This window comes from Podarcis erhardii (genome assembly GCF_964252035.2).
Source record: "Podarcis erhardii genome assembly, chromosome: Z".
In the NCBI taxonomy this organism is placed as follows: domain Eukaryota; kingdom Metazoa; phylum Chordata; class Lepidosauria; order Squamata; family Lacertidae; genus Podarcis; species Podarcis erhardii.
This window is the reverse complement of record NC_138504.1, coordinates 47,591,823-47,609,488: the sequence shown is the minus strand read 5'-3', so window position 1 is coordinate 47,609,488 and position 17,666 is coordinate 47,591,823. Positions and strand designations below refer to the sequence as shown.

Sequence of the window (17,666 nt, the reverse complement as noted above, 5' to 3'; positions counted from 1 at the left end):
CTCCCAGTGACCCCTGGTTACTAGAGATTGCAAGTGGAGAAAGCGTTCTTGTGTTCTGGCTTTGCTCATAGACTTCGCATTGAAGCATCTGGTTGGCCACTGGGAGAACTGGGTGCTGGAGTAGATGGGTCTGTGGCCTGATCCAGCAACCAGGCTCCTCAGCTGTCCTTAGACACCAGAGTGTATGCTTCTCTTCTGGCCACTGGAGGCTGGGCAAGCAGGGCCACGCCCCACAATCTTAGTCTGCTCTCGGCCAGCACCTATCTGCTTGCCTTCCTACTCTCATTGAGGCCAGGGGTTGGTGCTGACGGCAAGCCTCCTCAGTGTTGCACCTTGTAGAATGGAGCAGGAGGAGAATGGGGGCAAACTAAGACTAGTTGGCTGTGGCGCCACCTGCTGTTTGTCTCCCTGCCTTCCACCCTACCAGCTCTAACAGACACCACCCATCACTGCTTCTGTTCTTCAGTGTCTGGGCATGCGGAAGATCACAGGCTCGATCCCTGTCATCTCCAGGTAAGGCTGGGAAATAATTCTCTGCTTGAAACCCTTGAGAGCCACTGTCAGTAAATGCTGACTACATACAGGGCAGGATGGGCAAGCGGTATCACCCGAATAAGGCAGCCCCTTCCATATGGGCCTCACTCAATTATGTCTAAGTTTGACGTATTATCTTGACATTGTCGTCTTTTAATTTTGAAATAAAAATAAAAATAATTTCACTTGCAGCACAAAAAAATAGGCTGTATGAAATAATACTTTAGAATCCAGTCTTTTAAAAGCCATGTGGAGGGGGCTGGGTCAGGGTCTTAAGCCCAGTTTGGTCCAGCAAGTAGAGACATCTGGCAATACATTAGCCTGCCTCCCCAGAGCACGTGGTCTCACCTTGGTTGGTTATTGGGACTGCCACCATCCACATGTGAGGATAGCTGGATGTGTAGGAAACTAACTTTCCTTGGGGCTATAGTGGGAAGAGGGCGAACTGATACCGGTCCACTTTGCAAGGTTCTTATAAAGGTAATGCCTTTAATTTTAAAGATTTAGGTGCTACCTTTTCGTTTTAATCACAAACGCTTTAAAGTGGCTAAGTTTGATATGATGATGATGATGATGATGATGATTATTATTATTATTATTATTATTTATTATTATTATTTATACCCCACCTATCTGGCTGGGTTTCCCCAGCCACTCTGGGCGGCTCCCAACAGAATATTAAAAGCATAATAAAATGTCAGGCATTAAAAACTAGAGCATGCACCACTCTGGTGAGACAGTCCATAGTCAGGCAGGGTCTCAGCCTGCATACCAGATGGAGCTGGTAGACAGCTGCCCTGGACACAGAATTGACCTGCGCCTCCATGGGCAGCTGTGAGTTCAAAATGACTCCCGGGCTGCGCACCTGGTCCTTCAGGGGCACAGTTACCCCATTCAGGACCAGGGAGTCCTCCACACCCTCCCGCCCCTTGTCGCCCCAAAACAGTACTTCTGTCTTGTCTGGATTCAACCTCAATCAGCTGCCATCCATCCGCCTCCGGACACTCACACAGGACCTTCACCGCCTTCCCTGGTTCTGATTTAAAAGAGAGGTAGAATGCGAAAGTCTGGAGTTTTTGTGGAGTTTTGTGCCTCTCAAAGACCTCCTCCTTGCTGATTTTTAAAAATATCTTTTTAACAGTGGCTTAAATGGGGCTCAGGATATAAACTCTCCTTTATTAATTTAGTGGTAGCCTCAACTGCTGCCTTTGATTGCTGTTTTTGTTTTTCTCATTAGCGTGTTTGTGCTGAAGGCTTTGGGATATAAATAAACGAATTTTAAAAAATTAGGATTGCAGCAAACACTTAAGTGTTCACTAACAGAGAAGGGGGTGGCTTCTTCTGTGTCCGGACAGATATTGGTGAGCTGAAGGCCCCCTGGTTGAGCTCAGAGATGCCGGCAAAGAGATCTCCACCACTGGCCCCTGTCTTCAAGCCAGGAGAGGCCATGCTGCAAGGTGAGTTTCTCCTTCTCTCTTAGCTCCTCCAATGCTCTAAAAAAAGGGGGTCACGGGCCTTTCTCTTGGCTGTTTTCCCACACACAGCTGTTGCCCTTGACTTTTGGCAAGCGGTAGTTTGACCCAGTGTGAACATTTTGCTTTTGCATAAAGTAAACAACAGCGTAGACGCGTTTTAGCCTCCTTGGCTTTCCTGTCAATTACCTCAAAGGAGGCAGCTCCCACGCAAATGGATGCGGAAGGCAAGGCGTGATACAAAAAGAATGAATTCAAAAATATTTAATTGCTCAAGGCAAGGTCTCAGCAAGAATTATGGCTTACCTTCCCACAGAACTTGAGGAAACCAACAAGCATGCCTTTGAGGTGGCGATTCCTATCTTGGTGTGTTCTGCTGCTGTTCCGTCAGTTCCCACATTAGACAAAGGAGAAGGAGTGCAGAGTACGTGCTTTTCCCAGTCTCCAGCATCCGCAGTTAGAGCCACGGTGGCGAACTTGCAGCCCCTCCAGATGTTGTTGGATTCCCACTCTCACCCGGCCCAACCAGCATGGCCAATGCTCAGGGATGATGGCTGTGTAGTTCAACAACATCTGGAAGACCACAGGTTATCCACACACAGACACAGACACACATGTTTTAAAGGATTTTGTATTTTGTGTGTGACTGGCTGGTTGACTTTTAAAGCTCATTTTCTGGTCCTAATGTTATGAAGGAAAATGTGTAAGAAACAAACTCTACACTGCTTGATCCAGACTTTTGAACTCAAGGAATGGTGGCTGTAGTATGCTAAAACAGGTCTGGCTTCAGGCATGAGGGTGTACAGGGCAAAATTCCCTCTAGTGAACCCTTTGCTACTTTAGTGGGTTTTGCCCGGCTGACCGAGGAGGCAGTGCCCAAACGACTGGGTCCAGGAACCACTCTTGTAACTTTCCACAATGATCCTCATGCAGCCTTGCTCCAAAGCTTTGTGGGAAATTAAGGCAACAGCTACTGCCCCCTCCAAAGAAGATGGTCACTGGGCATGGATGAGCATCGGGCTCACTTTCAGCACCTGGGGCCCTGTCAGCTGCCGCAGAGCGCTGTGTGCTGATGCCAGACCCGTGCTGAAATCAAAATCTGTGGCAGTGATTAAATCCACCATTCCACTTGCTGTATTCTGGGAACATCAAAAGCCAGGGAAACATTGTGCCTGCTTCCAGAAATTGTCCTGGTTGGGGCCTTGCTGTGTCTCCCAAGAAAAGGGCAGTTCCACCACTATGGACCAGCTTCTAAGAATACTTTCTGCATGCATTGGGCTGTCCTCCTCAGAGTGGACCCATTGAAACAGATGAGCATGACTAACTTGGTAACGTTAATTTCAGTGGGTCTACTCTGAGAAGAACTTAGCTGGGTTAAAGCCCAGTTGACTTTTCTTCTCTCTCCATGCCAAGAAGGTGGGCTTGGAAGGGGGTCATTTGCAGCACAGATCTGCTTTTGAAGACTCGCTAGCTCAGGCATAGGCAAACTCGGTCCCTCCAGATGTTTGGGACTACAATTCCCATCATCCCTTGTTAACAGGACCAGTGGTCAGGGATGATGGGAATTGTAGTCCCAAACATCTGGAAGGCCGGAGTTTGTCCATGCCTGCACTAGCTGCTAACTGCGCCTTCTCTTGGCTTGTCAATAGACTGGATTGTCATGAAATTAGTAGGGTGCAAGAAGAATGAATTGCTGATAGAAAAGGCCCTGTTATCTGCATAGTCTGCAGAAGTTCACCTTATGATGCTATGGAAAAGAGCCTACATTGTGGTGGGCCTTAGCCCAGGGAACTGGTAGCTGGGTTGTTATGTCCTCCAGCCCTCATGGACCAAGTCTGGCAAGTGAGCAGAGCCCAAATCATCTGTCCGCACAGTGACATCAGATGATCTCTCCCCCTGCCTCCGAAGGTCTTGCTGTTCCATTTTCAAAGCACTGTTCTTTAAGTAATCTTGTTATATTTATAGTATTGAAATGTATTTCTTTGTATTTTGTATGTTGCTTTGTTGTTACGAATTTTTTTTTGTAGTGTTTGTTTCTTTGTTGTAGGCCGCTGAGCATGATTTTTGTGTGTGGAAAAGTGGTATAGAAATAAAAGGAATGAACGAATGACTGTCTTGCAGAGCACTTTGATTGGGACTTTGTGGACACTGCAGATCATCTGCTTAGGGGTTCCTGCAAAACTCCTTTCAGCTGAACCAGGTTTTTTAAGTGCCCCTTGACACTTGATGTCAACTAAGCTCTTGGGCTCCATGATCACTGCAGATGGTGACAGCAGTCATGAAATTAAAAGACGCCTGCTCCTTGGGAGAAAAGCAATGACAAACCTAGACAGCATCTTAAAAAGCAGAGACATCACCTTGCCAACAAAGGTCCGTATAGTTAAAGCCATGGTCTTCCCAGTAGCGATGTATGGAAGTGAGAACTGGACCATAAAGAAGGCTGGTCGCCGAAAAATTGATGCTTTTGAGATATGGTGCTGGAGGAGACTCTTGAGAGTCCCATGGACTGCAAGAAGATCAAACCTCTCCATTCTGAAGGAAATCAGCCCTGAGGGCTCACTGGAAGGACAGATCCTGAAGCTGAGGCTCCAATACTTTGGCCACCTCATGAGAAGAGAAGACTCCCTGGAAAAGACCCTGATGTTGGGAAAGATGGAGGGCCCAAGGAGAAGGGGACGACAGAGGACGAGATGGTTGGACAGTGTTCTCGAAGCTACCAGCATGAGTTTGACCAAACTGCGGGAGGCAGTGGAAGACAGGAGTGCCCGGCGTACTCTGGTCCAGGGGGTCACAAAGAGTCGGAGACGACTAAACAACTAAACAACAAAGCTGTTGGGTGTAGAGGAACTGGGCATGGCTCAGCTGAAATGGACCAAACTGCTGTTGCCCTTGACTTTTGGCAAGCGGTAGTTTGACCCAGTGTGAACATTTTGCTTTCACATAAAGGAAACAACAGCGTAGACGCGTTTAGCCTCTTTGGCTTTCCTGTCAATTACCTCAAAGGAGGCAGCTCCCACGCAAATGGATGCGGAAGGCAAGGCGTGATACAAAAAGAATGAATTCAAAAATATTTAATTGCTCAAGGCAAGGATGCAGCAAGAATTATGGCTTACCTTTCCACAAACTTGAGGAAACCAACAATGCATGCTTTTGAGGTCGCAATTCCTATCTTGGTGTGTTCTTCTGCTGTTCAGTCAGTTCCCACATTAGACAAAGGACGAAGAGGGCAGAGTACATGCTTTTCCCAGTCTCCAGCATCCGCAGTTAGAGCCACGGTGGCGAACTTGCAGCCCCTCCAGATGTTGTTGGATTCCCACTCTCACCTGGCCCAACCAGTATGGCCAATGCTCAGGGATGATGGCTGTTGTAGTTCAACAATATCTGAAGGACCACAGGTTATCCACACACAGACACAGATGTTTTAAATGATTTTATGTGCCCCACACTTGATGTCAACTATTCTGTTGGGTGTAGGGGAACTGAGCGTGGCTCAGCTGACATGGACCAAACCAGGCTGAGGTGGCAAAGACTCCGCACCTTTGCTATGAAACAGCTTCCTCTCAGGAGCGCTCATGTGCCACAAACTTCAGTGCTTCCAGCCTCTGTTGGAAACATATCTATTCACTAGTACATTCCCAGACTATTAATGCCCTGATTTTTAGCACCCTGATTTCTGTGATTGTTAATATTTTACTAATGTTTTATGGATGTGTAATTTATACATTTTTTTATTACTTAGTGTTTTGTTATTGAACTGGTAGCAAATGGCTTTGGGTACTCTCTGGAGTGAAAGGCTGGGATTTTTACCATAATTTATTTTTCTGTCTCATCGTGTACTCCTGGGGAAGATGTGAACGTAGCAGCAGATAAAAACAAAGGCCTGTGTAGGTCTTGTTGTACAGGGCATTGTTCCTGCTTAGCCACCACCTCCATCTGTTTTGCTCTCCAGGGCTACAGGAAGCCATGTGGCTCGGTCGGAACCAGGTGCTGCACCACGGTCCTGTGACCTGGTATATCGATGGGGCCCACACCACCAGCAGTATACAGGCCTGCGTCCGCTGGTTTCGCAAAGCGGCCCTGAATGAGGAGAAGCCTGCAGAGTAAGCGAGGGTTTGGCTGGGGTCGCTTTCCATTCTGAGCCTCAAACTGCTTGGTTATATAATAATAATAATAATAATAATAATAATAATAATAATAATAATAATAATTTATTATTTAAATCCTGCCCATCTGGCTGAGTTTCCCCAGCCACTCTGGGCGGCTCCCAATCAAATGTTAAAAACAGTACAGCATTAAATATTAAAAACTTCCTAAACAGGGCTGCCTTCAGATGTCTTTTAAAGATAGGATAGCTGCTTATTTCCTTCACATCTGAAGGGAGGGTGTTCCACAGGGTGGGCGCCACTACCGAGAAGGTCCTCTGCCTGGTTCCCTGTAACCTCACTTCTCACAATGAGGGAACCGCCAGAAGGCCCTCGGAACTGGATATCGGTGTCCGGGCTGAACGACAGGACCGAGGCAGCTTAGAATAGCCTTATCCTGAATAAATTTGTCTGCTCCTCTTTTAAACAAGTTGGTGGCCGTCCCTATACCTTGTGAGATCTTCTGGTCTTCTGTGTGTGCGTGTCTGTCTTCCACTGCGCTGGGGTGGTGGTGAATAGATAATGAGACCTGACTCTTTCCTTGCATTTGCAGCGGTTCTGAAGTCCGGGTGCTCCTCTTCAACGTGACAGGCGATCGTGATACTGCCGCTCTGCTTAAGCTGCTGCTGGTGAGTTTTATTGTTTGCTTCCCTCCCCCTTAAAAAAAGGGAGGGGGGAAGTACCTTGCTCTGCTTTAACATGGCTTTCAGGACAACTATCAAACCATTACAATAATAATAATGGTAATATTAAATGATTTGGAATAGAATTTAGAAGCAGAGATCAGCAGCAGCCATTAAAACAGCAGGGGAAAATGAAATCCATAAACTTATGTGCAGAATAAATGTAAGACCTCTGCTGACACTTTGAATGGCCTGGGAAATAATACAGTGCGGTATATGCTTCCCTGGGGGCAAAAGGACATAAAGTGTGTGCCCCCCGCCACAACTCCTTGAGGAAAACATTCCACAAATGGGGTTTCCTCAACCCGACCTACCGCTTTAGAGGCTTTGCTTTCTGGCCAATCAGTTAGATTTGAAAATGCCAATGCAGCCTTTGCCAAGCTGGTGCCCTTGAGATGTTTTGGGGCTGATAGGAGTTGTAAATTAAGACTGGTGAAGGCTGCACCAGAGACAGGGCCTTATAAGAGGTGTCCCCCTCATGTGTGGAACTTCCTCCTGAGGGTCATAGGGCTAGCCTCCATCATAACTGGCTTCCAAGTGTTTCAGCTGAAATGCTTCTATCATTATTTAAAGGTTAAGGACCCCTGACAGCTAAGTCCAGTCGCAGACGACTCTGGGGTTGCACGCTCATCTTGCTCTATAGGCCGAGGGAGCCAGCATTTGTCCGCAGACAGTTTTTCCAGGTCATGTGGCCAGCATGACTAATCTGCTTCTGGTGAAACCAGAGCAGCGCACAGAAACGCCATTTGCCTTCCCGCCGGAGCGGTACCTATTGATCTACTTCCACTTTGACGTGCTTTCGAACTGCTAGGTTGGCAGGAGCTGGGACCGAACAACGGGAGCTCACCCCGTTGCGGGGATTCGAACCGCCAACCTTCCAATTGGCAAGCCCAAAGCTCAGTGGTATACACCACAGCGCCACCCGCATCCCCCAGTCATTATTTACACCCTTACATTCACAACCTTTCCTTCAGCTGGTGCAGGATTCAGTATCCAGGTTGCTCACTTGGACAAGACGGTCTGAGCACATAGATCCTGGGCAAACTGCACTGGCTATTGATTAGTTTCCAGGCCCAGTTCAAAAGTGCTGGTTTTTATCTATAAAGTTGTATGTGGCTCAGGACCCTGATGCCTCAAAGACCACCTCTCTTCATATGTGCCCCCTGTAGGCACATATGGAGGTCTGCTTGTAGGTTGGCAACATGAAAACGAGCCTTTTCAGTGGTGGCTCCCCATTTATGGAATGTTCTCCAATGGAGGCCTGCCTGGTGCCATTAGTACATATATTTAAGTGCCAGACAAAAACATGCATCTTTCATCAGGTCTATGGCTTTTTTGCACAGGTGGGATCTTTTAAGGATTTTTTTAAATGCTGGTCTTAATGCATTTGGGTTTGGGTTTTTGCTTAAAATATGGTAAGTCGCTTTGAGTTGCTGTGGCAAACAAAAAGAAAAGAGTGACTAATAAATTTAATAAATAAGTAAGAAAACTTTATTCCTGACATGCTGTGTTTCCACATGTAAAGGTTTGTTCGGGGTGGGGAACCTGTAGCCCTCCAGATGTTGTTGGAATGCAGCTTCACCATCTCTGACCATTGGCCATGGTAGCAGGAGCTGCTGGGGGTTGGCATTCAGCAACACCTGGAGGGCCACAGTTTCCCTATCCCTGCTTTGTATATACTGGGGTCCACTGAGACATAAGACATGCTGTGGTACAGTCCAAGCCAGACTCAACTTTTGCTTTCTCCCTCACAGGTGTGAATCAGTGCAGTGGCTGCTTTTATAATCTTTATTCCTCTTACATTTTCAGCCTTGCCAGTTTGACTATGCCGTTTTCTGCCCCAATTTCACCGAAGTGTCCACCGTGGGAAATGCAGGTCGGTCACAGGGCAGGGTTGGTAAATCGCTAATGAAATATGGCCACATGGAGTTGGGCTAGATCAGTTGTGGAGACCTTTAGTCCCTGCATTGCAGGGGGTTGGACTAGATGACCCTTGGCTCCCTTCCAACTCTATGATTCTAGATGTTGAGGTGCAGCTCCTATCACCCCTGGCCAGGAGCTGATGGGAGTTGTACTCCAGCGACATCTGGAGGGCCAGAGATAGACCTTCTTTGCTCTGAATTCTGGCTATAATTATAATCTCTCTCCCACTCCTATTTAAATAACTGCAAATGCCCCTCATTGGTTTTCATTAGCTTAAGCGTGCAGGGTTTTAATGCTGTATTGATTTGGGAATCATACAATATGACTTTTGCTTTAATTTACTTATTTTTTTAGTTGTTGCTTTGTTAACAGTGTTTTATAGATTTTGCCGATGGCTTGTTTATTATGGTATATGATTTACACTGTATTTGTGATGCTCTATTACATTCTAGCATGTTGTTATTATTTATTGTTTGTAAGCCACTTCGGGATTATAGAAATATAATCAGTCTGTCTAGGAAATCTAGGATGGGAAAAGTGACCTGTCTGAGAGAGAAATGGGTTACCTTGTTTTCTGCAGGGGTGTTGCTAAGCGGTGGGTCCTATCCTTACTGATCCACAGGGCAGTTGTGAACCTTCGGCCTGTAGGCCAAATACTGCCTCTCAGCCCTCTGCATTTCGCCAGCCAGGCCACACCCACCTGCCTTAGACAGGCAGTGACATCCAGGTGTGGGGCAGGTAAAAGATGGGGCTGCGCTGAAAGGTTTCAGGTGCCACAGAGCAACTTGTGGAGTGCTGTACCTTTGGCCGTGCAGAGTGCGCTGTAGTGGCTAGAAATGCCAAAGGCTTTGAGACCAGGGTTCGAAACCCTACTCAGCCACGAAGCTCTTTAGGCCAGTTGCTATCTTTGAGCCTAACTTGCTGGCTGCTGAGAAGATAAAATTTAGGTGAGGGACCATCTGTGCTGCCCTAAACACACACACACACACACACACACACACACACACACACACACGAGCATTTAGAGCTGGCCATTTGTCTGTCTAGCCCATACTCTGTTTGACAGCAGCTCTCCAGGGTCTTGGACAGAGAGAGCAGCTACTTGAACCTTCCATGCCAGGGTTGGCTGAACTTGGGACCTTGTGGCATGCAGTGCACATGCTGTGCCACTGAGCTATGGCCCTTCCCCATAAATAAGAGCTCACCTCAGTTTCTGTTGGGGGGTGGGATCTCCAGGGCCAATGAAGCCCACCATGCCTCCTTGCTTGGCCTTTCCAAGGCTATTTCACCCAAGCCGTGCCCACCTGTCAAAGACCCTCACATCATATGGCGTCCAGTTCAGGAACAGGTGGAGGTGTAGCTTCCTACCGGAAGCAGGTGCAGCTGACCACTGGTGCTTGAAGAGCCCTGTGCAGGTGAAAGGTCACCAGGTCCTATTGCTAAGTCAGGTGATTGACAGGCAAGTGGTTTCGCCCACCAGTCAGTGCTGGCCCAGGTAGGGAAGGTGACGTGAGAATTTATTTAGTTATTTATTGCACCCCACCTTTTACTCCAAGCAGCCCCAGGTGGCCTGCATGGTTACCCGCTTTCAATCTGAACAACAGCCCTGTGAGGTAGGTGAGGCTGATATGCAATGACTGCCCCACAAGGTCGCACACAGGGAGCTTCACGGCCTAGTATGGATTTGAACCCAAGTCTCTCCCAGGTCCTAGTCCAGTACTCTAATCACTATACAGTGGTACCTCAGGTTAAGAACTTAATTCGTTCCGGAGGTCTGTTCTTAACCTGAAACTGTTTTTAACCTGAAGCACCACTTTAGCTAGTGGGGCCTCCTGCTGCCACCGCGCCGCCAGAGCACGATTTCTGTTCTCATCCTGAAGCAAAGTTCTTAACCCGAGGTACTATTTCTGGGTTGGCGGAGTCTGTAACTTGAAGCGTATGTAACCTGAAGCATCAGTAAACCAAGGTACTACTCTACTACTTTGGCCAACCATCCAAGGGAGGCTGCCCCGAAGCTGCGTTAGTGTGGGGCTGGGCAGGTGAGTGGCCCTGGCATCCCTGTGACTCCACCTCCTCTTCTTTCTATTCTTTTCAAAATGGTTGTTGTGTTTGGCCTTACAGATCAGCAGAACTTCAACGTCACCCTGGAGAATGTCCTGACCCGTTGCCTGCAGAACCAGAGCCACTGGAACCGCCTGATGGAGGCGAAAGAGGGCACGGACCCCTGGCTGTCTGCCTCGCCAGAAGTGGAAGGGCTGGCTGGGTGGCTGAAACAGGCCCCCCTGCACGGCCCCCAGCTCTTCTTCCCACCCTCAGCACGCCCACTCAACGCCAACTCCTTGGTCTTCCCTTGCATTTCCAAGGCCTTGCAGTGGATCACCCAAGGCAGGGACCCTCACTTCCAGCCTCCAGCATCCCGGGGGCTCCACCCTCACCCCGCAGCCAGCAGCGGGGCTGTCTTGCTCAAGGAAGCGGCCACCATCCAGGTCCTGGTGACGGGGAGCTTGCACCTGGTGGGCGGTGTCTTAAAGCTGCTCAACCCATCTCTTTCGGAGTAGAGGGTGCTGTTGGACACCCCTCTCTTGAGGCCTGGGTTTGCTGCCTACTTGAAATGTCATTGGGAAGCTGGATCATGCCTTCACACTGATTTCACTGCAGCATGCAGATGGTGGGCTGCCTCCTGAGTCCATGGAACCTCTAATTCCTCCTTAAATTTTTTTTCCTGAGGAACATGGCTCGACACCTGAACAATATGGAATCCTCCTGGTCAGACATGCTATGCAAAGAAGATGCCTCCTCCAGCAACATTCTAGATGCCAGAATTCTCACCCCACCCCACCCCAGCACTGAAGTTCTACAGGTGGGGGAAATGGCCACCAGCCCACCACCCAGAGAAGGAGATTCCTCTTCTTTCTCCCCAATTTGGAGATCTTCCTCTCTTCCCTCACCTCCTGCTTGCTTCTTTGTGTGTGGCTGCTGCAGCAGAAGCCCCCATCCACTACAAAGCAGAGCTTACCCGCCTGCCCCCCAGCCACCATCCTGGGCCAAGCACAGTGTGAGTTCTCACTGGTTTGCTGGCTCTTTGTTGTCATCTCTACTGGTCTGACCAAGTCAAATGCATGGCTGGTAGCCTTTGACTGATGACTCTTGCAATGTGCCTTTAGAGAAGAATCTTACTGCTAGCCTCTTTCCTTCACCACCTCATCATCTCTCCTTCTGGAGTACTGGGTATCAACTCAGCATTTTGGTACGGTTTTGAAACACTGTGTTGGTTTTTTCGGTTTTAAACAATTCCTCTTGAGCGAGGAACTCCTGACCTTGCCGCTGGCTTCTGAGAAAGCCATTCAGTGTCCCCCGGAGAGCAGGCTGTGAGGCCCAACTGGTTGACTTGTACAGAGTTAGGTGCATCTGCACATCACACCCCCAAATCCTGGTCCATATGGGAGGCTACCCTGACCCATGCAGTTGATGTTGGCAGTTAAAGGGCTGGGGATCATGAGATGGCCAGAGATGGCTTCCCAGAGGGTGTGCTGGAGATACAAGTGCCTGTCTCTTTGGGTTGGAGTGGGAGGAGAGCAACCACTGTGCTCCTGTGTGTGTGCTGCCCAGTCACAAAGTGCAGAGCAATGACTGCCTGATGACTTGACGGAGCAACCTTTTTCTTCATCATCTTTTAAAAATAACGCCTCTTGGAGAGCAGGGCAAAGTGTTTGAAATGAGAGGCTTTATGCTGTCAACGCTGCAAGCCATTTACTGAGGCACAGCTGCAGTCTTTGTACTTTCTCTGATTGCAGTGGAAAGGGAGCAGGGTGGGGGCCTTTTGGCTCTCCTGGTGCTGGTTGGATTCACAGCCTCCATCCGCTCCATCCTGCATGCCCAGTGGGTCAGGGATCCTGGCATTTGTAGTCTAGCAACATATGGAGGACCACTTTCCACCTGCCATCAAATTGCACACAGCAAACAAAAAAGAAAGGGCCCAGAATTTTTTTTCTGGGGGGTGAGGCACTGGAATCTATTGTGTGCAAAGCAGTTTCAGGGAGGGGGTCACTGCTCCATGCAGACTTTGACTTCAAAAATAATAATATTTGATTCATATTTGAAAATCTTCGGGTTGTACCACCCTTGAATATTCAGTGACCTGCTTGCTGCCAAGTATCTCTTTGTCAGAGAGAAGTTTGCCACCTTCTCCCTGGTGTCTTAGCTTCTCTTGCATGGGAATGCTTTCGATGGAGGCCTTTCAGTTAAGCCCCTCCTGCATTCCCGAGTCTTATGATCTGGCTGCAGGTCCCGTCCCTTGCTGGATGGATGGCTATGCACATCTGTTTGGAATCTGCTTGATTTTGACATCTGCCTGCAGGGTGAGAGAATAAATATGCCACTGGGGAACTCTTGGGGTGGTAGCAGAAGCAGAAGGGGTGGGGGACACAAAGCAGACTTCTCAGTGTGGCAGTGGGGGCTCTTCCAAAATGGTTACTCTCTGCTTGTGATACGAAACAAACGAGTTATATTCAATATTAGTCCTACTTAAAGTAGACTTGTTGAAATTAATGGGCATAATTATATGAGAAATTAGTAATTAGTAAACCCCACCCCCTGAGAACTAGCAATAATCCCCCAGAATTTTGCTAGCGGATCCTTCTGGAGAACATCTCCACCTTTTGATGTTAACATTCATGCCTTGCCTCTGTTTCCCCATCCCTGCTCTCGTGGAGCCAAATATGCAGCAGAAAGCATTACCTGCTAGAGTTGCAGGAGCTGGGCATGAGATTTATTTATGCCGCTTTTGTCCATGGTACTGCACTTCAGAGTTCTTAGAGCAATTTCCCCTGGTGGTTCTTGTTGTCCGGGATCCACTCAGCCAATACAATGGGTCCAGTGCCATGAGCAGCAGGTTTTGGGCATCTGTCCCGAGCAGCGTGATCTGCCCACTGCTCACATCCTTTGTTACTTTACGACCAAGCAAGTCTCTTCCCTCCTTTTAGCTGTGTGCATTCTAGAAAGACTCAAACTAGTTCTAACCGAAATTCAATCTTGTTCTGAATTCTTGCTGAAGGTGGTGGTCCAGTAATCTCTCGACCTTCATAGAGCACATTACAGATAGTGATCACCTGCTTTTTTAGTTATTGTACTGCTTCCCAATACAAACACAGAGAGCTTTCCACCCCTCTTCCCCAACCCCACCTAAAGGGGGAGGAAACTTAAATGGATAGTTCTTAAGAAACACTTTTCTTTTAAAACTGGATTTTTTCCCCTGATTTCATTTTAAATCTTGTAACTTTTTCAAGATTCTTGACTTGTTTGTTCCTTTATAAAAACAAAAAAAACCTGACTTTGTGTGTATGTCTTGGAATAATAAAAAATGTTGTTTATGCCAGACATATGTCGAGTCAGGAACAGGTGCTTTGAATAAAGAACTGACATACTAGAACTCTGCAGTTTGTTTCTGTTTCTCTGCCCTTGGGAGTACCTTGAGATCTGACAGGACAACGGAACTAAAGAGAGTTTCTCCACTCATCAGGTCACCAAAACCCAAGTCCAGAGCGTGCCCTGTACCATGAGCAGGGCCAGAAATTACTTGGGGAAAGACCCATGATTGTCATGGCAGACATGAAGTCCTGAGCCACTCCTGACAGGGGAGCCTCATATTGAAGCCCACCCCCCAGTATAACAAGCCAGAGGGGCTCCAGCACTAATTCCCAGGCCACCCTGCCTAGCTCAGGAAAGGAAACTGTTGAGCAGTGGGGTGGGTGCTACACTTAACAGGATCCCTATTCTGTCCTGGCCACCCGTCTTCAGATACATTCTTGAACCCAGCAGGCTGTGGCAGAGGACACCTGGTCAGGGGGATGCAATCATGATAGACAATTGCATCTCCACCTCTTTCCCCCCTCCAGATCTTGGCTTCTGCTGTACAAAGAACCCTGGTGGGGAAGGCTAAGAGAGACATTAATGCCCCTGCTCTGCTTCATGCAGCCAGGTCTCTGTAATACAAGCCAGGTCAGCATGTTCCTCCAGGACCAAGTCCTGGGTAGCTGTTGTTCTGCCATTCGCTGACTTGGCCATGAACAGCAGCATTTTCAACCCAGGGAGACTCTTGTCAAGACTATCCAGGCTATTTGAATATGGGGACAGTCAGCCAGCACCCGTTGTGGTGCCCCCTTAGATGATCATTCTCTCCCCCACACCCATATATATATCTGCCTTCTACAACTCTGGTGGCTCTGAAGGTTGTGTACATGTTAGGTATTTTAAGGTGAGCATGTTTGATTGGCCCCAAGCCATTCACCTGGATGTTCCAAGCTCAAGTCCAAACAGCCTTCCTAGGGCTGTGCACTAGGTCTGGCCAAAGCCTGAATCCTGAACTGAACTGCACTGATTCCAGGGGAGGGGGCGGGATCCTGCCTTCACCTGAGTCCGGTGGAGAGAGCCCCATGTTGACCTATGCAGAGCAATCCAGGGCTGTTGGGAGACAAGCTGTTGGGTGAGAAGAACAATGGGCTGTTTGTAAAAGGGCTTTTGAACTTTGCACTGAACTTTGGCTGCATTTGACTGTTCCCTAAAGGGAGACATACACAGTCAAACTGAGCAGGATTGAACCCTCCTGTCACCAGCTGGTGAGCAGAAGATTCAGTCTCTGGCTACAGGTGTCAGCTTCACTAGTATGTTCTCCCTAGGATGCCCTGAGAAAGCAGCACTTAGCCAGCCTGAACCTTCCCGCTCTCTGCTGTGCAGTTGGGGAAGGAGATGCAAGGAGACACCGTTGCAAAGAGGTTTTGTGTTTAGAGTTTCACCCACTTTGCATGAGAAAAAACATAAGCCATGAACTTGTAACCAACCCACAAGATATGCAGCCATTAACTGCTCTGCTTCAGTTTATTAAAACTCGGCTCTGTTTCCTTCCACCACTTCCTGGACTGGAACAGCCAGTGGTTTTAAATGCACTTCGACTTGCAAAGCTTAGAATGGTCACTAGGTGTTGCTGTGATTCTTCTAGTATGTATGAAAGCATGAGCATACACTTCAAACACCTGAAGCACTGTCTGTGCAAATACATGTTCTCAATGACCACATCTGCATAATAACATCACCCCATTGCTTCCAGAGAGGGGGCCTGTCTTACATCTGGAAAGTCCCAGGTTCAGTCTGGAATTCCTGGTTGCAGGTGATTCTCTGCCTGAGACCCTGGAGATTGACTGCCAGTCAGAGGTAAAGATGTCTGAGAATAATTGAATCATAGAATTGGAGTGTTGGAAGGGATCTTGAGGGTCATCTAGTCCAACCCCCTGCAATGCAGGAATCTTTTTGCCCAATGTGGGGCTTGAGCCCATAACCATGAGATCAAGACTCTCAGGCTCTACAGACAGCCATAGAAGTAGACGTTCCCAATGTTTACTTACTTGTCCCATATCCAGGATGGAAATCAAGCTTTTTTCTTTCTTTTAAAATATTTTTTAATTAGTTTTTACAAGAACAAATTTAAAATAATGAGGAAAACACTTTTAACATATCCATATATCATATATGAGATTCTATGAATCTCGTGACTCCCCCCCCCCGTTCCCTGCATGAGTCCTTAAAATAATTTCCCTAAGACTACATATCATTACGTTCTCCACAGTTTTCATCTCTAAATTATCCATATATTTCATTTCTTTACAAGTTATTTTTAAAGTCCATCTACAATGGTTTTGTTTACAATGGTCTCCTAAGTTACGAATTTTCCGCATTCTCTTTTAAAGTCATTATCTTCTTGGTTCCTGAGACATAAATGGAGACACATCCCCCCCAATTGCATTATATTTCCTTTGCATTGAGACCAGTGGTGTGGAATGGTGGAATGAATTGTGTAAAATTCTGCCTCAGTGGACAGTTTTTGTTAGAAGTGTGGCAGAATGGAAACGGCGCTGCATGAATGGACATGGGCCAGAATGGAAGTCAGGGCCTTGTTGCATCCCTAGTCAGATAAATGTTATTTATATTACTTATGCATGTCCCACTTTTCCTCCAAAGAGTTCAGGGTATCACACAAGGTTCTCCTCCCCATTTGATCCTCGTGGCAGCCCTGTGAGGTACATTATTATGATTAAGTGGAGAGAGAGTGTGTGAATGGCGGGGATCAAGGCCATCCAGTGAGCAATGAGATAGGAAACCTGGCCCAGGGTTGAAACTAGGCTTATTGCACCCAGGTGAAATACCCAGTTTGGCACACACACAGAGGCTGGGAGTCTCAATGGCACCCCTCTGGAGGCTTCACCCGTAGCTATGGCTTTGCCTGGCCAGAGAATCCAGCTGTTTGATTACAATTTCCAGAACAGAATCCAGGCTCCTGGATCACCCTGGCTTAAGGGACACCCACTATGGAAGGCAGACAGAAATGTTCCTATTCTTTTTTGAACTTTTAATTAAACATTAATTTGCTGAATATCCTCACTAGGAACCCAACTTCCGATATGGTTGGCTAGACATTTTCAATCAATACATCCCCTCCACAGACACCTCTGCAGTGATGCTGGCATTAAAATATCCTGTTCCTCTTCAATAAAAGAGAAAAAGGGAGGCCAGATCGTGTCAAAGGTATCTTTTTGGAGATGCTCTTGATTACTCATCTATGGTATGTGAGGCGTTTTGATAGAGCAGCGCTCCAAATATTAATAACCAAAACTTCTATTGGTATATTGGAGGTTTCCTTCTGTCATTGGGCAACAACTAGTCTAGTTGCTGTGAACAGAAAGGAAATTAATTATTTAGCTTTAAGAGTAGAATTGGGGGTCAAGTCTAGTGATGATAAGGCAAGTGCCAAATTAGGAGGGATAGACTGTTTTGTGATTTTGGAGGTCAGATAAAAAACCTTTTTGCAAAATGTGTGGACCACGGTACACTCCACCAAACATGAAAATAGGAACCTCATTCTC

General features: G+C 47.4%; 1 protein-coding gene across 1 annotated transcript in view; it reads left to right on the top strand.

Moving 5' to 3' along the window:
- FPGS (folylpolyglutamate synthase) overlaps positions 1 to 14,182 on the top strand; it is a 44,249-nt gene extending 30,067 nt beyond the window's left edge. Inside the window, 5 exon segments of the mRNA XM_081847605.1 lie at positions 1,890 to 1,991; positions 5,956 to 6,106; positions 6,702 to 6,777; positions 8,641 to 8,707; positions 10,876 to 14,182. Of these exon segments, the coding sequence (XP_081703731.1) occupies positions 1,890 to 1,991; positions 5,956 to 6,106; positions 6,702 to 6,777; positions 8,641 to 8,707; positions 10,876 to 11,312 (833 nt within the window). The 3' untranslated portion in view covers positions 11,313 to 14,182.
- The last annotated feature ends 3,484 nt before the right edge of the window (positions 14,183 to 17,666 follow it).